At 42.4% G+C, this 25,267-nt stretch overlaps 1 protein-coding gene across 2 annotated transcripts; it reads left to right on the top strand.

The window, feature by feature from the left end:
- The first annotated feature begins 8,165 nt into the window (after nucleotides 1–8,165).
- LOC133889194 (peptidyl-prolyl cis-trans isomerase FKBP19, chloroplastic) lies at nucleotides 8,166–11,918 on the top strand. 2 transcript variants are annotated; one of them, XM_062329672.1, is made up of 11 exons: nucleotides 8,169–8,448; nucleotides 8,635–8,691; nucleotides 9,202–9,312; nucleotides 10,207–10,292; nucleotides 10,373–10,423; nucleotides 10,568–10,648; nucleotides 10,966–11,010; nucleotides 11,239–11,294; nucleotides 11,390–11,465; nucleotides 11,550–11,660; nucleotides 11,751–11,918. In XM_062329672.1, the coding sequence occupies exons 2-10, from the start codon at nucleotides 8,652–8,654 to the stop codon at nucleotides 11,646–11,648; spliced, it is 645 nt and encodes a 214-aa protein (XP_062185656.1). In that variant the 5' UTR covers nucleotides 8,169–8,448; nucleotides 8,635–8,651; the 3' UTR covers nucleotides 11,649–11,660; nucleotides 11,751–11,918. The 2 variants fall into 2 exon arrangements, with proteins under 2 accessions (XP_062185657.1, XP_062185656.1); XM_062329673.1 differs by lacking the exons at nucleotides 11,550–11,660; nucleotides 11,751–11,918 and having other exon boundaries at nucleotides 8,166–8,448; nucleotides 11,407–11,457.
- The last annotated feature ends 13,349 nt before the right edge of the window (nucleotides 11,919–25,267 follow it).

Below are 25,267 nucleotides of genomic sequence, written 5' to 3'. Positions count from 1 at the left end.
CTCTTTTTTTAGTTTTTTGATCGTACTATAAAGAAGAGATAAGAGTAGTAGCTCGACCTAAGTTAGTCCAGACTTGGTTGGATGCATACTTGTGAAATTCTAGCACTAGGTAGCTCAAAAAAGCATATGGATGAGATGTCGAGAAGTTAGAACTCGAGAATGGTTGAATTGGATGAGTTCAGAAGAATAAGTCTACACCGAATGGTCCGACGATCAACATGTTGAACTCATCGGCCAATTCTTGGTTCAAGTCAGAAATCCTTTGAGTTCACCAGATGGTCTGGTGACACAAAAGGTACTAACACCGGAGCATTTTTTTGGTGACATAACTAGAAAAAGTCCAAGTCAATGTCGGATGGTTCGACTCTCTGCAGATTGAACACACCAGAGTGTTTTGACTTTGAAGAGGCGCTTCAAAACAACGCACCTGATGGTCCGGCACTGAGGATGAAATACGCTGGAGCTTTTTACGCATAACTGGAATTTCTACTGAAAAGGTGAGTGTGCACGCTGGTTGGTCTGGCGTACACAGAATGGCTTCGCCGGAGCATTTCTTGCAAAGAAGGTTCGTCAAATGGTTTTTCGTGATTATACTCGTCGGATGGTCCGGCGTGTGAACCAGAGGCTTCACCGGAGTATTTTAGAACATGAACCACTAGTGATAGTTAGCACTGGTAGTGTTTGAAAAAGGTATATGTCGGATGGTCCGGTGTGTGTGAGTCGGTGCACGCCATACCTTTTGGCGCTCATAGAAAAAATGGGTGGTTGGGCAATGGCTAGATTTAGATCTCTAGCCTATAAATACCCCCTCACTCGATCTCACTTAAATCTCTTGCAACCCAGGGGAGCCTATACACTGTGTGTGTCATCAAGAAGCAAGAGAGAGCACTTAAGTGATTTGCAAAGTCTCTAATTGGAAGATTAAGAACATCTTTAGTGCTTAGAGAGTAGCAAGTGTGCATCTAGCTGTAGTTTAGTCTTGATCTTGATCAAGTGAAGCTATTGACTTTTATCCTTGGTGGTTAGCAACACTTAGCCAGTCTTAGTTGATTGGAATTGTCTTGATGAGCTCTTATCTAGCAAGTCTTAGATGATTGGAGTTACCTTGGTGAGCTCTTACCTAGCAAGTCTTAGGTGATTGGAGTTGTCTTGTTGAGCTTTTGGAGTTCTTATGGGAGCCCTGAGAAGTGCAATATATTTGGTTTGATGCCCATCAATCTAGAGATAGAGAAGTGATAATTATGAGGGAGCACTTGAGTCTTGGTGACTCAAGGGGAAGCGATATCCTTGGTGGATACTCCAACGAGGACTAGAAGAGAGTGCCAACTCCTCGATACCTCAGGAAAAATCAGTGTCCTCTTGTCCATCTTTCTACTTTTCTGTATTTACTTTGAGCATTTACATTTTTTGTAAGCTTTTAATTCCGTAATTTACTCAGTATCTTATCTTTGCTTGCATCTTTTTTTTGCCTTGATCTAAATTGTTTGCGTAGTTGCATTATATTTAATCTAGGATAAGGTTGCTACTTATTTTAGTATTTGGTAGAAGTATTTTTAATTAGAGGCCAATTCACCCCTCCTCTTGGGCTATTCAATCCTTTCAATTGATATTAGAGCCTTATGTTCTTGATAGACTTAACGTCCTAGAGAAATGGCCTCTGAGAATAGAAGTAGTGTGCCAAGGTTGGAGTGAAATAACTTCACATATTGGAAAGTTTGCATAGCGAGCTATCTTGAGGCTATTTCCTCCGAAGTTCGGCTAGCCACTTCCATTAGGTTTGATCAACCTTTTACTGAACAATAAGTTAGATGGAATGTTAAGACTAAAAATGCTATATTTGAGAGAATTAGTGAAGATATTTTTCCTAAGTAAGAAGCAAGGAATTTGTTCATGATATTTGGACTGCTCTTTGTGAAATTCATGAGGACTCTAGGAAAATTCGGGAAAAAAGATATCATGTGCTTATGAATACTCTTAGTTAATTTAAGATGTTACCAATGAGTTATGCAATGATATGTATTGTTGTATGAACATGCTTGTTGAGGAAATTGATTCATTTGAGCTTACTCAATTGTCTCAAGAAGACATTATTCGTAGGATCTTGATGGTGCTTCCCAAGCCATAATACAACATTGTCATCTCTCATCTTCATGGAAGGGACATCAATGACATGACTGTTACCGATGTTGTTGGGAAGATTTGCGCTCATGAGATCTTCTTGTTTGGAGATCAAGGTGATCAATTTTTATCTAGAAGAATCTTGGTCTCAAGGCCAAGATGGTTGAAACAAATAAGAACATGATGAAGCATCCATCATCAAGTGAGAGTGATGAAGAAGATAACGATGATGATGATGACTTCGACACCGAATATGCCCTTCTCCTGAGAAGAACCACAAGGATGATATCCAAGTTGAGCAAGAAGGGCTACAATTATGATCCTAAGAGAACAAATTTCACTCAAAGAAATTTGACAAATCCGGTAACGGAGATAAGAAGAAGTACTACAATTGTGATGACTATGACCATATGTCATATGATTGCTCTCATCCTGACTAGAAAAACAAGAATAAGAGCAAGAAGATTGATGCAAGTGAGGATGAGGACAAGCACAAGAAGAAGGATCAAGATAAGAATAAGAAGCTCTTCAACAAGAAAGGTGGAGGCCGCATGGTCTACATTGTTGGTGAATGGGTCTCCGACGAGAGCTCAAGTGATGATTCAAGTGATAATGAAGATAACAACTTCCAGGTCTCACCATCACCAATGATGATCTACCACTACCTCCACCACCTATGTATCTCATGGCAAAAGGTAACAACATGGTGAGTAATGAGGAAGATGATATTATTTCTCCTAAGAGAAAATTAGATATATACCATCACAAAAGTACCCATATTGGAAAATATCATCGGTGTGAGGATGACATGTCACACCGATGATATTTTCCAACTTTTGCGATTTTTGCGATGGTACCCAACAAATTGCCCCATCTCCTAATGATCTATCTAAGCTCATGAATGACTATGCTACTATCATCAAGAAGCAAAAAGCTAAAATCAAGTCCGTTGAAAATGCTAATGCTAAGTTTAATTCTAGTCATGATGAGTTGCTTGCTAAATACAATGATGTGCTTAAGAAATATGATAAAGTTATTGTATTTAGGAAGTCTCTTGAGGCTAGTAATAAGAAGTTAAAATTTGAGCATGTAAACTTAAAATGCAAATATCAAGAACTTGAGTTAGCTTATGATACCATTGATTCTAGTTTAAATGAATTGCCTACTATTGATGTTGTTAAGGTTAATGTATCTATTTCTTGTGATGACATTCTTGACATATCATGCTCCTCTTCATGTGGTAATATATTATCTTTTAAGACTAACCATGCAAGAGAGCAAGATCTTATAGATAAGATTGTAAATCTCAATTCATGTATGACCCAGTTCACTAAGGGAGAGTACAAGCATAAGGAAATTCTTATGAACAATGCATTGTACTACAACAAGAGATGTATTGGGTGCTTCCCCAAACTGGTGGAAAATATCATCAAGTCACCGAAGATCAAGAATTGCTTCATCAAAGAAGTTGATTCATATTGCCAACATTGTGAAGTGACTGGTCACCACACAGGGGAGTGTCTAATTCCTACTAAACCCCTCCCTACATTGCCTTTTAAATACAAGTGTAGCGAAAATGGTCCTATTAGGTCATGATTGTGATTTTGGTGATTAATGACAACATAGTCAATGCGACTAACATGTTTGTAAAAAATATATATTAGTAGATCTCATGGATACAATACATGAAGAAGCCACTGAAACTGAGACAAAGTGTGGTTAAATTGGAAAAAGTCTCAAGAAAAATGACTACACCGGATGGTCTGGTGTTCACATAGTTGAACACACCAGAGCATTGTGTCCAGAGGCATTTGACCTCACTGAAAAGTCCGGTGTCAAGTATTTTCTAAACACCGGAGTATTTCTTAGTGACACGTGGGCAAAATGGACACAGGTGTTACGCCGGATGGTCCGGTGCTACGGAAGTGCACACACCGGACAAATAAACAGTGCAAAGACGAAGAAGAAACAGAAGACCCCACCAGAATGTCCGGTGATTTATTTGAACACACCAGAGGAAAGCACCGGAGCATTGTTGACAAAGGGGAGAATGCAGTGACCTCACCAGAAGGTCCGATGCTCTGAAGATGTGTACACCGGAGCATCTTTTCCAGAGAGGGTTGCATTAGCTCAGCTGGCTGAAGATAACTCATCGGATGTTCGGTGATGAAGTGATGTGCACCGGAAATACATCGGAGCAATTTACACAGAGAAGAAGTTAGCTCGGATGGTTAAGGTATATTCACCGGAATGTCCGGTGATGATGTTGCAGTATACACCGGAGTATACGGTATTCACAGAGATGTGAGTGGGGTTCCAATGGCTAGTTTGTGAGAGTATACTCACCGGATGATCTGGTGTTACTACTACTGTTCTTACCGGGTCATCCGGTGTTAACAGCTTTTTAGAGCCGTTGGGTTAACGACTAGTGCGTGAGTTTCAGGCTATAAATACCCCTCCACTCAATCTTTTGAGTGTGCTGGAGTCCAGAGAAGTTCATATACACCTGAGAAGATATCCAAGCCATCAAAGTGCTTAAAATGATCATCCAAGACGATTAAGCACAAGATTAGTGAGTGATTAGTGCTTATAGGCCTAGAGAGTGAGTTGCTAGGTGATTGCTGCTTAGAGAGTGGATCAAGAAGTGATCCAATAGTGTATCTCTTGGTACGTTAGCACCTTGGAGTCTTGGTGACTCGCCGACAAACTTGTTGATCCTTCGACTTGGTGTGGAGCGGTGGTAAGGCAATTGTGCGGGGACGCGGAGACCCTTGCCTTTGTGGCTCAAACTCCGAAGTGATCATGACGGCAAGAAATCGGAAGAGAGGCTAGTGGTGAGACCTTGCCTTGGTGACTTGGTGGCTCATCTGGGTGGAGGCATTGTCTTTGTGACTTGGTGGCTTAAAGGCCGTGATCGGGTGCCGATCGGGAGCATATCCTTTGTGGAGCTCCAACGTGGATTAGGGGTGGCATTCATGCCATTGATACCACGGGAAAAAAATACTTATGCCGAGTTTGCTCTCTCTACCTTATTTACATTTTCGTATTTACTTGCAATTTATTTTCTTAGATAGGTTGCAAGCGCTTTGATCGGTAGAGTAGATACACTAGATAAATCTAGAGCATATTTAGATAGATATTGATATAGGTTTATCTTGTGTTATTTTTGGAGCCGAAATAGTTTTAAGTGTCCTAATTCACCTCTTTTTTTAGGATGTCATCGATCTCTTTCAATTGGTATCAGAGCCTCGTGCTCTTGATATGCTTAAAATCCTAGAGTTGTGACATCGGGGGTTGAGATGGATTCCCATAATGCTCCACTTTTCGATGGCACAAATTTTTCGCGTTGGAAAATTCTAATGTCTTGTTATTTGCAAGCTAGAGGCTTAGATATTTGGAGAGTTACCGAGGAAGAGATGAAACCTCGCATCACCAACAAGGAGAGGCAATTAGATACATTGGCAAAGAGTATCCTTTTATCATCTATATGTGTTGATGCATTCAATCGTGTTTATTCTCTCACCAATGCACATAATATTTGAAATAGTCTCATTGAAATACATGAAGGACAAAGGATGTGTGCAATGAGAAATATCATGTGCTTGTTACTAAGCTTAATGGTACCAAGCAACTACTCCATGAAAGTGCTAATGACATGTACTCACGTTTGAATATTCTTGTCAATGAGATCAATGGGTTAGGTTTGACATAAATTGAAGATTATCAAGTGGTGAGAAAAATACTTCAAGCTATTCTTCCAAAGTACAAGTTGATCGTCTCCATCATCTACGACAACAATGAAGAAGATGACTTCAAGTCAAATGCTCGGCAAAATCACCACCCATGAGATGACAACGAATATGGAGGTGAAAGCTCATACCTTATCCGACATCAAGAACCTTGCTCTCACAAGCAAGCAAGCTCAATGTCAACACATGAAGGCAAGGATGAGAAGATAAGAGCAAGAGTCAAAGCTCAAGTGAAGATGATGGAGATCAAGATGAAGAGAGCTATGAAGAAGATGAGCAAAGCACCTCAAGCGATGAAGAGATGGATTCTGAAGTCGTCAAGCTCATCTTAAAAATGGAGAAGAACATCAAGAAGATCAATGCCAAGATTGATCATCTAATCTCCATGAAGAACTTAGTTAAAATAATTGATCATATCAAGAAGGAGAAGAAGAAGACCAAGAACAAGAGGGAAACAAGGGGAAGACCCAAGACATTCATAAGCATAGGAAGATGGGTGAGTGATGATGAAGATTCAAACTCAAGTGATGGGAGCATCACCATCCATTCCTCCAAGAGAAGCTCTTCCTCAAAGTCATCATCACACAAGTCGTCTTGCAAATCATCTCACAAGTACCTTATGGCCAAATGTATGGATAGCGATGTAAGTGATGATGAATCCGATGAGAATGCTCTCTCCTATGATGAACTCATTCATTTGATTAATGAGAAACAAAGGACCCTTAAGAAACAACCAAAAAAGCTTAAGAAATTCAATGTACTTAATGACATTCATGCTACCTTTGTTTCTAATTATGAATAATTATTGTGCAAATTTAATTTGCTAAATAAGGGGCATGAAGAGCTTAATACTAAATTTGAGTGTATTGAATCTCAAACTAAGATCCCTTTGAAGCAATCTACCTCTTTTTTTAATTACAATCCTAAGGTAGATGCTTCTACTTCTTGTGATGATTTATATGTTTTATCTAGCTTACCCTTTGCAATGAGATTTTGTGTTGAGAATGTTATTTTAGAACAATCTAATGAACACATTGCACAAGAAAATGATGAGTTCAAGCAAGAAGTAGAGAAGCTTAAGGAGGACTTGACGAGATTGAAGGGCAAATGACATGTCCAACCTCCTCAAGATAACCATGCTTTCATAGTGAAGAAGTTTATGGAGGGGTCAACCGTGACATGCTTCAAATGTCAAACCGTGACATGCTTCAAATGTCATCAAGAAGGCCACAAGTCATTCCAATGCAATCAAGTCAAGAAGGAGACCAAGGAGAAGAAGAAGATGACAAATCTCTCCAACAAGACCTCAAACTTTTACACCAAACCCAACTACAAGAACAAGATCAAGAGCAACCACTACGAGCTCAAGAAGAAGAAAAATGGCAAGGTGGTTGCACACATGGTTGGGAAGAAGGATCGGAGATGGAACCAACCAATTTAGATGCCTAAGCAAGTCATTACCAACATGAAGGGGCACTCCATCGGGCGAAATGTGAGCTCAAATTGGAATATTTTCTAAATAATTTTGAAAGTTTTCTTGAACTGAGGTGAAAGTGCTATTCCAATTGGTTTGAAAGTTTTTCCAAATTTGGTCGAGAGTTTTTCAAATTGGGTTGGAAGTATTTTTGAATCGAGTTGAATGATTTCTCAAATTAGTTGAATGTTTTCTTCCAAACAGTTGGAGGTTTTTATCTGAATCAGTTGAATGTTTCTTTGAATGAATCGAAAGTTTTTATGCACAAGGAAGGTTTATGTACAATGGGGTTCGTAGAGTCATTTGCTAGTTGTGCTCGCTGCTAGTGCGACGCCGGTGGTGGGAGGTCAACGGAGATGGAGGAAGAAGGCTAATGTTTTGTTGTCTGAAAGTGTGCACTATTAAAGGTAGCAGCGTGTGTTTGTCTTTGGCTTGTACTCACCATCAATACGCAGCGGATGACCAAAACCAAAGGACACGTTTGCATCAAAGCAAATGCTTCCCCGCCAACTATTGGCTCATCTTGCGAACGGACTTTAGCTCGGGTGGCAAGGGGATCGCTCGTAACCGGGAAGACCGTGTTCGAGTCCGTGGGTGGGGTTATGTATGGCAACGCCCCACCGGCCTACGTATGAGTCGCGTTTTTAAGACTTATAGATGCGCACCAGTAATTTATTTAGGTGGTTAGAGTGTACCTTTGTAATCTAAAAAAAATATTGGCTCATCCGGCTTTCGTTTTGACTCGCCCAGCGCTTAGATGAACTGTGGGTGTGAAAAAAGTCCACCAAGTATTTGGGGCGAAACGCAGGGCAGGGCTGGGCAGAATGCAAACTTGCCCCAAAAAGCCCCTCAGCCACAGCCGCCATTCTTGGTTGCAACCCAACCGAGTCCGCCGCGGACCACTCGTTGCTTTTCGGCTCTAGCAATCTCTCCACCGTTCTTCGTCTCCCTCCATCTAGAGTTCCAGGAGACCCCAGGCATCCTAGCTTCCACCACCGCAATCCCTCTCTCCCTTCCCTCCTCCTCGTCGTCGTCCCCGTCCCACCGCTGAACTGCGCCGCGTGGAGTGGCGGTCCATCAAGACTTGGATCGGTTGCTCTTTCGTAGGTGAGGAAGCACCTGGCCCCGTGCCTGCTTGGATGCATGGATTGTTCTTCTTGTTCTGTAGAATCTTTTCTATTCTTTCCTGCGTGTCCTCCAATCCAAATCTGGCCCCGCTCCATTCATTTTGTTGTTGCGGATTTGTCCTCTGCATCTTCGAGTACTGCTAATACCAGTTTACCTTCCACCCAGTTTGTTTCTGTCAGAGGATGATGCTTCTCGCCAACCTCGGGGCACCGAGCCTGCCAGGTCAGTCTCCTTTGCTATCTTATCCCATGAAATTTGTTTGAAAGATGGTTGCTGTTACGGTCTACCGTAAAAAAGCCCACTTATGCTCTGATGAAGAGTGGAAAGAGTAAATTGCCATCACTTTTGGTGGTGTCCGTAATTTTGGTTATGCCTCCCACTTCAGGATCTCTGTAATGTGGCTTCAGTTATCCACTTAACTGAGTGGCAGTCGTTGTTCTCAACATCTATTGATAACGTGGAGTGCTCATAAAAAATGTCGTGTTGATTCAGGTGGAAGGGAATACAAGTAGAATGTGGTTTCTACGAACATACAGTAGATAAAGTTCCCATGGGGAATTACCTAATATATAATGTCACAATCTGAAATGGGATTGTATGCATAGGAACTAAATTGATACATGTAATTAGAGAAAATTTATGGATGAATGCAAATTGCAATTGCTCTAAATCAAAAGTAAATGTGATCCTTCTTGGGTTCCACTAAGATCATCCTGAACTACTTGGGGACAGGTTGTATGATGGAGAGAAGGAGACTACTGTTGATCCCTGCAATTAGTATCGGCATTGGCTCCTTTCAGTACACTTTCGAGAAGGGAGCGGCAAAAGCTGAATTTGCTGATAGTGAGTCTTTTATTAACGCTCCTTCAATTAGACTGGTTCTTCTCAGTTGAAGTGCATATACTTGAACCAATTAGATTGTGCTCTTTATAAATTTGTAGATATCCAAACATCTTAAATGACATGAAGTTGCATCTAGCATCTTGCATGTGGACCTGACGATTAATACAATAGCGACACTTCAACGAAGGACTGTGTTTAATGTTGTGTGCTGAAAACTCTTATTGGAGTAAAATTACCCAACTTTTTGACTAAAAATTGTGTTTAAGTAAAGATGTTGTGCAGTACTCGTCCTAGTGTTCTGATTGTCAGATTTTGCTAATAAAAGATGCCAACTAGTAACATTCTCCCAATCTTGTTTTTCCTTCTTTAAGGAATGGCACAGCTCCTGCCTTCCTTTCAAAAAATTTACAGAGAACGCCATGTGATCCGCTAGTCAATGTTTTCAAGTTGGAAAGTCAAGTCTAGTCTCCTTGGCACCGACTAGGACGACCAGTCGCGACTAATCGGGCGACTTTACGACTAATTGTAGTTAGAATCAAGTCGCCTCGGCACCGACTAGAACGACTAATCACGATTAGTTGGACGACTTGATCACATGAAAACACTGCCGCTAGTAATCAGATTTTAGAAGAGAACCCAATGCTGGAGTAAGATAAACTGACCTTGAAGCAGAAATACCGTGCTCTTGGCATACTTTTGTAGACATGCGTTAGTTAGTATATTAAAATGACCTTTCTAGTGTGAGAGAGACTAAGGGGATGACATATATAGATAACTGCCAAACCACTACTAATTGAAGCTTGTTTAGTATCTATCTATTGTTCTAACCATAAACAAAGATGCAACTGTAACAAAATTTGGCAAACAGACCTTACATGATAATCCAATTTTCAGTGCCTGCACTTCGCGGCAAAGATTATGGAAAGACCAAAATGCGGTATCCAGATTACACTGAAACAGAATCAGGCCTCCAGTATAAGGTACCTATGCCATCCATTGATTTCGACATAATGCTCAAATGAGCAGATGTTTCATTCATTATCCGGATGGAAAAATACAGGACTTGCGGGTTGGTGATGGCCGTTCCCCAAAGAATGGGGAGACAGTCGTGGTGAGTTGCCAAGTTACAACCATTACATATGAATGTACATGTAGGCTTATTCTCTATACATGCATACACATGTATCTTTCTGTGTAATCTTATTATTATAGTTGTGCCAACCCTGATAAAGGTTTGAATTGTTAACTCTTTAAGGTTGATTGGGATGGCTATACAATTGGATACTACGGTCGTATTTTTGAAGCTAGAAACAAGACCAAAGGTGGTTCTTTTGAGGTATCCATTACTACAAGCTTGAACAATCATGTGGTTATTGGACTAGCTAGTATGGCCGGAAGAAGTGTGTCACAGAAATTTGTTTAAATATGAATGGACATGGATTTTTTGGCACCTAGGTTCACATGCACCATTTTATCTAACCATCCATTCTGCGAAAGGATGTGTGCTACACCATGTCTTAATTCAGAAGTCAAATTTGAAAAGGTGTAGTACACAAATGTTCTATGAATGGTGTAGGAGAAGGATTGCATCTGCTTTTCCTCTGAATTATTTCTTCAATTTGTCTTATATAATTCTGAAATAAAAAATTGCAGGGTGGTGACAAAGACTTCTTCAAGTTTAAGCTTGGAACGGGACAGGTGATTTACTAGTTCAGTCAGTACTGATTACCAAGTTCGCTCACAGTTGTACTATCTAACATCAAGCGTACCAGTCTATCTTGCCATGTCCATACACCATACTGATACCAGTGCCACCAATGTTTAGAATATCAATTACCAAACAGATGTTGGCATTTTTTCACCTTTGAGAACTCAATCAAATGGTTTGTCAGTACCTTCCTCACAAATAGCATTTTTAACAAGTAGGTCATACCAGCTTTTGAGGAGGCTATATCAGGCATGGCTCCCGGAGGAGTTAGAAGGTAAGGTGTTTTCCATTTTCCAAGCCACAACTTTGGCATAGTAGATCTCTTATTGCGACCTGCAAATATGCTATTGAAGAACCCTCACACTTCAGGATAATCGTACCACCAGATCTTGGATACCCAGATAATGACTACAACAAGTTGGGTCCAAAACCAACAACATTCTCGGTATATATTTTTTTTCCTTATTTTATGAGTTCTCTTCATCAGGTGTAGGTTAAATCACATTAAACATCTAACATTTGCCTTCAGGGTCAAAGAGCTCTTGATTTTGTCTTACGGAATCAAGGATTGATAGACAAAACTCTACTGTTCGACATTGAGCTTCTCAAGATAATTCCAAATCAATAGTATATATACAATGTTCCTTTCTCACTTGGAAAGTGATTCTCACATTACATTCTGTTGTTTGTCCTGCACGGTTCAGTAACATGGCAGAAGCTTGTATTTCAGGGAAATTCTGACAATCTTTTTCGGGGAAAGAAACACAAGTTTTGAGCATGTGTCAATTGAAGATCAGTGAACATGCAAATGTGTATACCATGTAATCGGATGTGAAAAGAATATTTTCAAAGCTTATGTGTGCACGTAATGGTGTCAGCATATCTGCATACATCTCCACTGACCGTCTCTTTCTAAAGATTTCCTGAAGAAGCTGTTTTTACTCAGTGATCACCACAACTGACTGCTGAGTGGATAGAGAGAGTGTTCACCACTGCATGCGTAGTTTCGAGTTGAAAAAGTTGTGTAAATGGGGCTAAGATCTTGCCCCCATCTGCCTCAAGTAATTCAATTGTAGGTTCTCATGCAACTTGTGAAATTTGGAAACTGATTAACTGCATCACTGTCATGACGCTACAAGTTTCTTAGACACCTGATAAAATTACGGATCTTTGAATTGTTTAGTCCAAATATTTCCCTAGCTACATCGAAAAACCTGTGCCGATGTTTTCCTAAGTAGCTCCTTTACATTTCTCCTGACTAGCACCGCAAGAGTGCAAGGAAGCTTTTAGAGGCAAGCTTGATTGCCGAGTTACCGGAGTTTCGTCCATGGTGCCGATCGAGGAGAACTGTCATCGTGCGTCGTCATCGACCTAGCTAGAGTCTTCCCCAAGCTTCAACAAGAGTCTAGGTGAGTTCCCTGTGAGCATGTGTTCCTATTCTGTTGCTTGCCGTCGAGTTTAGGTCACCGGAGCGTTGTTTTGGCGAGGGTCCGGTGATGCATTGCTGTGGAAGTTGCCTCTGCCGCTGTACCGCTGTTTAGATGAGAGCCGAGTGCTATGAGCTGCCCGATCCAGAACCAACAGCAGAGATTAGATCGGCCATACCCCTTCGGTTTTTAACCTAGTCAGCCGGTGACGTGGCAACCACATAGGCGCATGCATTCGATGTGTCATGCCATGTCAACATAGATCGCTGAGTCAGCAGGCATGTCAGCTTTTCTTTTCTTTTTAATTGCTTAATTGCTGTGATGACGTCATAAATAGTATATATCTTGCAATAAATAGTTTTTCAGTGTAAAAATAATTCTGATAATAATAATAATTAGTAAATTAATTTCTGAATTTTTTTAATAATGTTTTATAGATATATTTAATTCTGGTTAATAGTTTTAAATAGTTTTATAATTCAAATAAATGCTAGAAAATTCCAGAAAATCCCAAAAAATCATAGATGGGTTTGGAAAAATCCTAGAAAATTCTTAGCAACATAATTTTATTTGTAGATAATCTTTTCAGTCATGTTTTAATCTTTAGAAAATTATAACTTGTAAACCGTAGCTCTGTCCTGACCCGTTCGTTCGTTGAATTATTTGGAATAGTGTAATCTTGTGATGATGATGTTTGTTGTGTGATACTTGGTTTTTTTGATCTTGGTGTTTATGTGTTGTTGTTTTTCCGCGTATGTTGCGAGTAGATACCATCGTTCAAGAGGAGCTAGAATGTCTGCATGATTAAGATTTTGAAGACTCAAATGAGTTCAGTGAAGGCAAGTTGTGTTCTTGATCATTTTTATCCTAGTTTTTAAATATTTTATTTTACAAACATGCATGCTAATAATTTTGTTGGGAATCCTAAGAGTTAGGTTTTACCTTAGTTTTTCCCTTACCATCCTTGTCGCCATAGTATAGTTTTGGGTTATGGATGAGTAGATCATGCTTAGCTTTGCTTTGGGATGGAAATCATGAAAATTGTTCCACGAACTTGATAATGGTCCTATGCAATAATGATAAAATATGATAGAATAATTTTGTATCATCATGGTATAGGAATTTGAGCAGGTGGTATGATGAGATGTATGGTTGGGAAAATAGTAGTCTTGTTCAAATATAAGGACCGGTTCGTGGGGTGATCTTTTTGTGTTTATAGTACAACCACAAGCCTAGAATGGGACGGGCCTAGCCAAGTAATTTGCTTACTCTTAGCATAGTGTAGATCAGGCAGAAGAGCGATGAATGGATGATGTCTTGTATCTGAAAGGCGCAAGAGGGGGCTTCCATTGTTGAGGTAGAATTACACGACAATGAAACCTTAGCAGGTAGACATGTACTGAGAGGAGGCATTGTAAAGGCTTTGTAGTGGATTCCTAGGGCACACCTCGGTAGTGTGTAAGAGTTCTCCGTTGGCCAATGGATGCTTAGCAAAATGGGATGAAACATCTTGTGGATAAAGTACAACCTCTGCAGAGTTAAAACTGAATATTCAGCCATGCTCATGGTCATAAGTGGCACTGAAAACCTACCATGATTATAACTTGATATATTGGTTAGTCGGGTCAACTTTGATGATGGGAATCATAGTTGAGGATGATTAATCATAGTGGTGGGAACTATGATTGAGGGTTCAACCTTAGTGGATGGAACTTGGTTGACGTGTTCTTTAGTTAGTTAAGTCAAGATGGATAGAATCTTGAGCTGGTTTGTTATTCGCTTAATTATTATTACTTTTCAAATATTTTTACTTAAATGCTGATTTATGCAAGAGAGCCATATTAGCCTTATTCGTGCCAAGGCTTCATATGCATACTATTTCCTTCACAACTTGCTGAGTACGACAAGTGCTCACTCTTGCTATCACCAAACACTCAGTTGGAGAAGATATCAAGGAGTACACTGAAGATGGATCGTTCTAAGATGCTTTCTACGTTGATGATGCTTGTGGAAGAGTCGTAAAGGATTAGAGTCTTCGTAGTTCGTTTAGTTCCGCTGCAGTTTATTTGGTTCTTAAACCGTTGAAGGTCATTTTTGTAAGATGGTTAGTTCGATGAAGTATGGATATTGTAATGATTATCATCAATAAAGTCACTATGTGTTGGGATTGATTCCTAGGCTCAGCACATAGATGAGATTGGTTTGTTTCTTGAACCAGTCTCGACAGAGGTGGTATCAGAGTCATATTGACCTATAACGCAGCCTTAGATAGCTGATCAACCCTAAAAAGTGGAATTTTGAAAAGACTAAAAGCTATACTTAAAGACCCCTTACCCTACGTTCTTCTAGTAAGGTTTACTTACCCTCCTCTTGTGCTCAAACCTACAGATGGAGTCAGATCTCAACGAAGTTTGCCATTCCAATGATTTGCACCAAGGGATCTTGCCAAGGATGCTATGGGCCTTACTTACCGACATGGGACACAAAAAGAAGACAATGTACAAAGGAACAAGGCAAGCCAACCGTACAGAATGGTCTGTTATAGTCTTCGTCTATAGACACCGCGTACACAAGGGAGAGTTTATAGTTGCACACACCTACACCATGGAGACAAGGAGGTCCAGCTTCGAAGAAGGCATATGAGACGCCGCATGTCAAGCCCTCTACCGCATGTGCCTAGAATATGGAGCAACAATAAGGACTCATTGTACCGCTACGTCCCCATTTGTGATGACTCAAGCTCGGATACTGGAGTTCGATGCTATTGCAATGAAGATAATACCACACTCCAGATCCAAGTTCAACTCACCGCCGCCATAGATTGTCTATGAAAGCACCATGCAAGAACTAAAGTAGGTTCGCCATTGCCTGGATGAAGCTGAAGAAGAAAACTTGACACTTCGATGCTGCTTGCGTGAATTCACTCCTACACCAGTGTCGCCCCCAAGCAAGAGAGCTCGCTTCGAACCTCTCACCAGCTCAGGATCAGAGTACCCAGACAGTGACTCAGATGGAGAACCTGCAACCCCATCATGTCTACCAGATAGGGAGTCCCCTGTTAGAATAATATGGATCGATCAGTAGTGTCGTTTAGGTCATTCCAGGGTTTTTGGTTCTTATTGATCTTATTGCTTGTGAGTGTCAGACGTGAGTTGCAGGATCACCCTTAGGCACCCTGTCTGCATCCACACCTTAGAAGTAGGGTTTGATGAGAGTAATTAATAAATATAATAAAAGTTTTTTTTAAGGAAAATCAGTCCCTACAACATAGACGTTTTCTTAGAACTTGTGCTTTCCTCTTATCTATGCCCTACTTTGCTAGATGGTCAACACTAGGAGCACAATAGTGGCAACCACATAGAAACCCCACCTCCAATGACTATGAAGCAGCTTATGGTTATACAAACCCAGATCTTGCAAGGGATGGCCCAGGCAATAACTAACATGCAATAGACTACTGAGAATCAGCTGCCACCACAGCCCCACCACCACAACCATTCCAAGTTAGGGGATTCATGAGGACTAAGCCACCTACATTCTCTCACACCACTAAGCCGCTCGATGCAGATTATTGGCTTAAGAAAATTGAGAAAAAACTGTTGATCACTGAATGCAATTGTCGTGAGAAGGTATTGTATGCTGTCCATCAACTCGCCGGTCCTGCTGCTGACTGGTGGGATGCTTTCTGCCATGCCCATGAGGACCAGGAGTCAGTCACTTGGAAAAAATTCAATGAAGCTTTTCCGTCATCATGTGCTGGTAGGCACTATTGCCATGATGAAGAAGGAGTTCCGCAACCTGAAGCAAAGGTCAAAGTCAGTGAATGAGTATGTCAACAGGTTTACTCAACTCTCAAGGTATGCACTAGAGGATGTAGACACTGACGAGAAGAAGCAGGAGATTTCCCGGATGGGTTGGTTTATGGAATACAAGCTCAGTTATGCACCCATGACTACCAGGATTTTCAGCATTTGGTAAAAAGACGCTGGTATTAGAAGACAAATGTCGTATGCTCAGTGAAGATCACAAGAGAAGAATTATCTCACAAGGATAACACTCAGGTAGTAACTCTCGCCCATGCACCATGCCGCCCTAGAGACAGCAATAGTCATCCACTTAGTTTAGACATCAAGCAACAACACCTAGTTCTGTGAACCAGCAGCCTCGCTCCAACACCAACTACAACACACTAACCCTGGCTAAGAACCCTAACCCACAGGCTCCAACTGGACGTGCATGTTTCAACTGTCATGAGATTAGAAACTATGACAATCAGTGTCTTAAGAGGAGGCAGAACCAATCACTGGTTCCATTCAACTTGAACACACCAACGAAGATACCTGCTCCAACTTAGAACCGCAATCAGTATCAGACACCTGCACCGCCCAGCAGAGCTCAGCAGAACCATGTGAAGGGACACGTGAACCACATCTCCATAGAAGAAGCTCAGGATACACCTGATGTTGTACTTGGTATGTTCTTTATCAACTCATCCCCTGCATTTAGTTTGTTAGATTCTGGAGCCTCACATTGTTCATTACATCCAAGTATGTGGCCAAGCATAGTTTGCCAGTAACAACCTTGAAACATAAGATGTTAATTAGCTCACCTGGTGGAGAAATGAGAGCTAGTCTCCTCTGCCCTAAGTTAAACCTTAAATTAAGGGGGGTAGAGTTCCCAGCCAACCTCATCTTCCTAGAATCAGATAGGATCGATGTGATTCTTGGAATGGATTGGTGAGCAAAGTTCAAAGGAGTGATAGAGTGTGGTAGAAGGGTAGTCACCTTGGAAAATGGAGAAGGCGTCAAGGTAGAGTTCCTGGCAGACACACTGTCAGCAGAGCAATGCAAGTTGAACCATCTTGAAGGATCAACAATGGACCAGATATGGATAATCGGTGAGTTTCCAGACATGTTCTCGGATGAATTGCTAGGTATGCCACCAGACCGAGACATTGAGTTTGTCATTGATCTTGTGCCTAGAACTGCGCATATAGCTAAGAGATCCTACATGATGTCCGCTAATGACCTAGCCAAACTAAAGATGTAAATACAAGAGTTGTTAGAGAAGGGTTATGTTCACCCTAGTACCTCGCCATGGGGAGCAACTGTGCTCTTTGTGCAAAAGAAAGATGGAAGTCAAAGGATGTGCATAGACTATCGAGCACTCAATGATGTCACCATAAAGAATAAGTGTCCCTTACCCAGAATCGAAGATTTGTTCGACCAACTTACCAGAGCTCGAGTGTTTTCGAATATAGACTTAAGGTTAGGATAATTCATCAGCTAAAGATACGGAAATCGAATATACCCAAGACAGCATTCATCACTCGGTATGGATTATATGAGTTCACAGTTATGTTGTTCGGTTTAACTAATGCCCCGGCTTACTTCATGTACCTCATGAATAAGGTTTTCATGGAGTATCTAGATAAGTTTGTCGTAGTGTTTATTGATTACATACTGGTTTCCTCTAAGAGTGAAGAAGAACATGAGGAACATCTAAGAATGGTTCTGGGAAAACTTAGAAAACATCAACTGTATGCTAAGCTTAGCAAGTGCAAGTTTTGATTGACAGAAGTGCCATTTCATGTACATATTCTATTTGCAGGAGGAGTTGTAGTAGATCCAAGCAAGGTGAAAGATGTATTGAATTGGAAATCACCTACCAGCGTTACAGAAGTGAGAAGTTTCCTTGGTCTAGCAGGCTATTACTGACATTTCATAGAAGGATTCTCGAAGATAGCCAAGCCACTCACAGAATTACTAAAAAAGGAAAAGAGGTATGAATGGATAAGCGCTTGTGAAACAAGTTTCAATGAGCTTAAGAAAAAGTTAACTACAACCCTAATGCTAGTGTTGCTGGATATCCAGAAGAACTTTGATATATACTACAACGAATCTCAATAAGGTCTTGGATGTATTTTGTTGCAAGAAGGACAAGTGGTAGCATACGCTTCGAGACAGTTGAGGACTCATGAGAAGAATTATCCAACTCATGACCTAGAGTTAGCAGCAGTGGTACATGCTTTGAAGATATGGAGGCATTATCTTCTTCGGAAAAGATATGAAATATATACGGATCATAAGAGTTTGAAGTATATATTCACCCAGACGGATCTTATCTTGAGGCAACGAAGGTGGCTAGAATTGATCTAGGATTACGATGTAGGAATCCATTATCACCCAGGAAAAGCAAACGTGGTTGCAGACGTGTTAAGTCGTAAAGTATACATTACTATGGCTATGTTGCAAGAAGCTCAACTGACTTTGTGTGAAGAATTTCGACGTCTTAACTTAGGTTTTGTTGTGGATTTAGAGGCAGTAACCATGGAAGTGGAACCTACTTTGGATGAGGACATCTGGAAGGGATATGCAGAAGATGAAAATATCAAAGGGATTAAAGAGAATATTAAATCAGGCAAAGCCCCAAAGTTCTCAGAAGACGAGAAAGCATGATATGGTTTGACAAGCGCATCTATGTACCAGACCAGAAAGAGCTTAAGGAGATAATCTTAAGAGAAGCCTATGAGTCAGCTTATTCTATTCACCCAGGCAGTACGAAGATGTATCAGGATTTGAAGGATCGCTATTGGTGGCTTGGTATGAAGCGAGAAATAGCCGAGTATGTGGCACCGTGTGATGTTGTAACACCCTAAATTTTCAATTTTCGCAATAGTTTAAAATTTGACTAGAATTAAATAGGAGTTATAAATTTTTGTTCAAATAGAAAGAAATTAATTTCTAAATTTAATTTGCCATAGGTTATATTTGTGTTTGATGCGTTCATGCTGCAGTAGTTACACTAGGTTTTATGTGTGGAAAATGTTTGTGAAAGTTCGCTAGAAGGCGCTCATTTAAAATCGCTTTGTGAAAATGGTTCAAAAATTAAAAGAAAAGTTTTTCCTATTTTGCAAAACCCTCCTGGGCCGTTTTCCTTCCCAAAGCCCGGAATGCCGCCTGATAGAGCAGTGGAGTTCTCCATTGATCTCATGCCCGGTGCGGCCCCAATTTTGAATTAAGCGTATAAGACGTCGCCAATTGAGCCAGTTAAGCTAAAGAAGAAAATTCAGGAATTGCTATCAAAGGGGTTCATTCGTCCGAGCTCCTCACCCTAGGGATGTTCGGCACTCTTTGTGAAGAAGAAGGATGACACTCTGCGGATGTGTGTTGATTACCATCCATTGAATGAGGTCACGGTCAAGAACAGGTATCCGCTCCCTCGGATCGACATCTTGTTTGATCAGTTGACTGGAGCCCGAGTCTTTTCGAAGATTGATTTGAGACTGGGCTATCATCAGATCAAGGTCTGACCAGAGAATATACCGAAGACGACTTTCTCGACCCGTTATGGTCTATATGAATTCACCGTCATATCCTTCGGATTGACGAATGCGCCAGCATTCTTCATGTATTTGATGGAACATGGTGTTCATGGAGGATTTGGATAAGTTTATCGTGGTTTTCATCGACGACATTCTTATATACTCTAAGACAGATGAAGAGCATGTTGTGCACCTCCGTGTTGTTCTTGGCAGACTCAGAGATCATCAGCTATACGCTAAGTTCAGCAAGTGTGAGTTCTGGCTCAGGGAGATGGCTTTTCTGGGGCATGTTCTGTCAGAGAACGGGGTTGCAGTTGACCCGAGGAAGGTGCAGGATGTGCTCGATTGGGTTTAGCCCCAGAGTGTCACTGATATAAGGAGTTTTCTCGGACTCACGGGTTATTACCGCCGGTTCATCGAGAACTTCTCCAAGGTTGCCAAGCTAATGACCGAGTTGTTGAAGCAAGGCAGCGTATTCGAGTGGTCAGAAGCATGTGAGTCTGCTTTCTAGACTTTGAAGAGGTTGCTCACGACCGCTCTAGTGCTCGCCCAACCAGATGTGAGTAGGGGTTTTGATGTGTATTGCGATGCGTCCGGCATAGGCCTCAGGTGTGTTCTGATGCAAGAGGGCCAGGTCGTTGCCTATGCATCTTGTCAGTTGAAGCGCCACGAGGAGAATTATCCAACTCATGATCTGGAGCTTGCCATTGTCGTGCACGCTCTGAAGATCTGGCACCACTACTTGATGGGTAATTTGTGTCGTATCTACACGGACCACAAGAGCCTGAAATACATCTTTACTCAGGCTGATTTGAACATGAGGTAGCGAAGGTGGCTCGAACTGATCAAGGACTATGAGCTTGAAGTGCACTACCATCCCGGCAAGGTGAATGTGGTCGCCGATGCTTTGAGTCAGAGAGCTCACTGTCATTGTCTTGCAGTTTCACCGATGGACTCCACACCGTGTGATGATTTCTGGTGGCTTGGGCTTGAAATGGTCTCAGATGGTTTTCTTGCAAACTTGGAGATCAAGTCCAGTCTCGTAGACGAAATCAAGGCGGCATAGAAGGATGACAAAGGCATGGCTCGAATCTGAGAGAAGAGGAAGATTGGTGAGACCTTATGCTTTTTTGAAGATGAGTAGGGCATTCTGTGGTTTGGGAACCGTCTAGTGGTTCCGAGAATCGAGGCATTGAGGAAGAAGATTCTTGATGAGGCCCACGATTCGTTGCTATCCATTCACTCGGGCAGCACGAAGATGTATCAAGATCTAAAGCCTCGCTTTTAGTGGACTCGCATGAAGCGGGAGATAGCTCGGTATGTCTCAGAGTGTGATGTTTGCCAAAGGGTCAAGGCCGAGCATCTCAGGCCCGCTGGTACACTCCAGCCTTTGTCCATTCCTTCCTGAAAGTGGGAGGAGATTGGGATGGATTTCATTACCGGCTTGCTGAACACCTCGAGTGGGTATGACTCCATTTGGGTTATCGTGGACCGGTTGACAAGGTCCGTGCATTTCCTCCCTGTCAGGACCACATACTCCGCCAAGCAGTATGCGGAGTTGTACCTCACCAGAATTGTGTGCCTCCACGGAGTTCCGAAGAAGATCATTTCTGATCGAGGCACGCAGTTCACTTCTCATTTATGGAGGAGCTTCCAAGAAGCTATAGAGACCGAGCTCTTCCATAGTACAGCGTATCACCCTCAGACGGATGGTTAGACGGAGAGAGTGAATCAGATTCTAGAAGATATGCTCCGAGCTTGTGTTCTCACTTATGGGAAGAAGTGGGACATATGCTTGCCGTTCGCGGAGTTTTCTTACAACAACAACTTCCAGGCTAGTATTGGGATGGCGCCGTTTGAAGCTCTTTATGGCCGGAGATGCCGAACGCCGTTGAATTAGTCTGAATCCGGTGAACGGGCCTTCTTAGGTCTGGATTTGGTCAAGGAGGTGGAATATCATGTTTTGAATATCCGCGAGAGTCTTCTCACCACTTAGTCGTGGTAGACGAGCTATGCAGATCGCCGTTGTCGAGACCTTGAATTTGCTATTGGAGATCATGTGTATCTCAAGGTTTCACCTCTCAAAGGCGTTCGCCGATTCCAAGTCCGAGGCAAGATAGCACCTCGATGTGTGGGGCCATTCCAGATTCTTGTTCAGCGTGGTGAAGTAGCATATCAATTGGACTTGCCGCCGTCTCTCTCCGCCGTGCACAATGTGTTCCATGTGTCATAATTGAAGAAATGTCTCCGAGTCCCGATGGAAGTCATTGATGTTGCACCCCAAGAGTTGCAACCGGACTTGACATATTGTGAGCGGTCACTCCGTATCTTGGATGAAGCTGAACGCAAGACACGGCGAAGTTCAATCAAGTTCTTGAAAGTTCAATGGAGCAATCACATGAAAGCCGAAGCGACATGGGAGCGGGAAGATAAGCTCCGCTCTGGGTATCCTGATTTCTTTGAGAACTTGTAAATGTGGATGTAATATAGCATATTTGGAATCTCTCATGTGTCTAGGTATCGACATGTGAATGAAAGTGTGTTTTGGATTCGGCCTCTCATAGAATGATTGTCCCACATGGCGTGCTATGGTCCTTGCAGCATGCTCATCGCTCTCTCCCCGACTCGTACCGAATCTCGAGACGAGATTCCTTTTAGGGGGGGGGGGAGGTTTGTCACACCCCGAAATCCGTAATTGCATGTTTAGTATTAAACATGCATAATTAGCTTCATATTTGAATCTGGATCGCTTTCGATCGCCAAATTGAAATTTGCATTGCGAATTCACGATTAGGATCTCCTAAGGATTTTCGACATAAATTTTCAGAGTTTTTGGAGCTCTACCGCACCTTGATTTGGATTAATGAGGTGGGAGAAAAGAAAATTGGAGAGAGAATTGAATTAGAAGCAAAATCGGACTTTTTCTCTAACTTGTGGGGCCCACATGAGGGAAATATCCCTCACTCTCTCTCTCAAATGGGCAGCAACCCCTTTCTCTCTCCCCACACGTGCTCTCTCTCCCTCTCAAATGGGCAATGCTAGGTATTTTGGTAGAAGTCGAACGACGGCGTTCTCCGTTGTTCGCGAGGATAGGATCTACTACTGTTTGCAATTATATGTTGTTGGTGATGGTATGGTTGGTGAGTGGTGAGTATGAGACGAGATGTGGGCGGTGTTAGGGGTGTCGTCTGCCTCGGTGGAAAGTCCAGGGGGCAGGTCGGGAGAGGAAACCTGAGCACCATAGACCGCTTGCATCGTTTGAGGTCGATCATCGGGGTTATTGGCTTTATCACTTACCTTACTCACCACATGCTGATCTAATGGTAAGGCAAGCCGAATACCTTCGCAGTTGTGGCTTTATGGTCATGAACATCAACGGTGTGAGCGGGCGGGCTTGTAAGCAGTACTAGTTTGCTCTGGGAGTAATTCTAGTATCGCCGTGCTGAGCGATGCATGCCCCACACGGTTGGGGCTGGTTGAGAAAGGTTGTCACGAGTACCTCCTTGTGTGCACTTTGGCCGGTGGCACAAGAAGAATAGTCCTCGTGTCGTGTGGGTCCAGGAGTATCCCCCTACAGGGTGTATAAACAGTTCGAACTGCCACGCTCTCGGTCATGAGCATGCTATTGTTTCATCTACACCCGGTCGTAGAGTTCTCGTTGTGGTTTGTGGATGATGGCATGAGTTTGATGGTTGGGCATGTGATTATGGTCTGGGTATGGTGGTTGGTGGTTCGAGTTGGCACTTGTTCACATTGATATACTTGTTGTTACTTTTACATATGCTCAGTTTTTGGTTATGGCATGGTAGTTTCATATAAGTTGGTTAAGTTAGTTGCTCACACCTATATCTAGGATGGTTACCGCTTAATTAACTTAACCATGTTTAATTCGTGCTACCAGCTTAATGCATGATCCTTGGAGTCAGGAATATATATACCCATACTATGTAAGACTTGCGAGTACCTTCATACTCATGGTGCTGCCTTAAGTTGTTGCAGGTTCACAGGTCAGTGAGGAAGAGGTGGTGTTCGGCTACTTTGTGCTTGCCGATCAGGGTGGTGGGCAGGAGTAGCACACTCTACTCCGAACTCAATACTTTTGGGATGGTGCCTAAGGGCATATGGCGCCATCGGCTTTTGTTGTATAGGTTTATCTTCCGCTGCGTAGTTGTTTTTTCCTTTTGATGTAAATTGTGGAAACAACTGCATGTTTAAAGACTTGTAATATAAATGTTTAATTACCTACTCTTTATTAAACTATGTTGTGATGAATATGTTGGAAAGCATGCGTTCCGATCCTTGGGCACAAAACACGTGCCAGGATTGCTGGAGCGGTATTTTGATTAATCGTCGTAGTTGTGATTATGTCAGTGATCCGCCTGATGATTAGTTCAAATACTGTTTGGTCGGGTCCTCACACTTATCTTCTCTTGGCTTGGCCCGAGCCTCTTCTCCCTCCCTCTCCCTTCGTTGGCCTCGGCCTGGCTGTGCCCACAAGCGTGTTAGGCGTGGCCTATGGCCAAGCCAGCCTTCCTGCTCCTAAACTGCTCCCTCTCTCGCCACTCTCTTTGTTTGTGGGCCCATGCCTAACCGAGCCTAGTCGCCTGCTCCCCTCCTTCCTTCTCCCGCCCAGTTTGATCCTCTCTGCCGACCGCCATGATTTCCATGCCTCCCTGTGCCCCTTATCCCTCCCGTAACGGTTAGAATCGAAGCATTAAACACCATCAAGACTCCCCCCCACCATTTTCCCTCTTTAATCCCCCTCTCTAATGCCCGATTTGATGAGAAAACTGCCGGCCATTTGGCCATTAGCGCCTCCTGCTTCAACTTTGCGCCCCAGCCCTCCACTCACTCTCGTGCTTATTTAAGCTGTCATCCACCTCCTTGGCAAGGTTTTGCATCTCTTCCACCTGCTCACGCCTCATTTCCTCTTCCGTAGCGCCATCTCAGCTGCTTTCTTCTTTGCCTTCGGTGAGTGTCACCGCCGCTGCCAATTCCGCACCTACGTATCATCTCTGGCTGAGCTAACCATTTCTCCTGCTCCGCAGGTCCATCTAGAGGTGATCCTGTGGGTCATTGTCATCATTCTGCGGCCAATGCATGTTCCCCGACGCCTCTCCGACCGTCGTGGTCAACATCACCGTTGCCTGGCAGCCTCGCCTCCGCTCCGACGTAGTTTTCACTTAGGGTGAGCTCGCCGTCGCCCCTCTCTATTTGCCACCACTCTTGGAGCTTCTTGGCCGCTAGAGCAACATTCCAGCCACTCTGCGGCCACCCACTGCCGTGCCTGCCGCGCTTAGCCTCGCCGGTTGTAACACCCTGATTTTCAGATTTCTCAAATTTCTAAAATTTTCCAAGAGTATTGAATAGCTTCACTAGTAGTATAGGTTTAAAACCTATTTTCTTAATCAATCAATCAATATAGGTTATTATTTTCTATGCATTGCATGCTGAGTTTTGTTAGAAGTCAGGTAAATACATTAGAGTTCCTTTTCT

The sequence above is a fragment of the Phragmites australis genome, chromosome 13 (assembly GCF_958298935.1).
Source record: "Phragmites australis chromosome 13, lpPhrAust1.1, whole genome shotgun sequence".
Lineage (NCBI taxonomy): Eukaryota > Viridiplantae > Streptophyta > Magnoliopsida > Poales > Poaceae > Phragmites > Phragmites australis.
This window is presented reverse-complemented; position numbering and strand designations above follow the sequence as displayed.

What these genes read in the sequence shown, in the direction of transcription:
- LOC133889194 (XM_062329672.1), top strand. Translation starts at nt 8,652, where the DNA reads ATGATGCTTCTCGCCAACCTCGGGGCACCGAGCCTGCCAG. An exon ending in AGAATGGGGAGACAGTCGTG is followed by an intron (nt 10,424 to 10,567) that starts GTGAGTTGCCAA and finishes TAACTCTTTAAG; the next exon opens with GTTGATTGGGATGGCTATAC. An exon ending in TTAAGCTTGGAACGGGACAG is followed by an intron (nt 11,011 to 11,238) that starts GTGATTTACTAG and finishes TTTAACAAGTAG; the next exon opens with GTCATACCAGCTTTTGAGGA.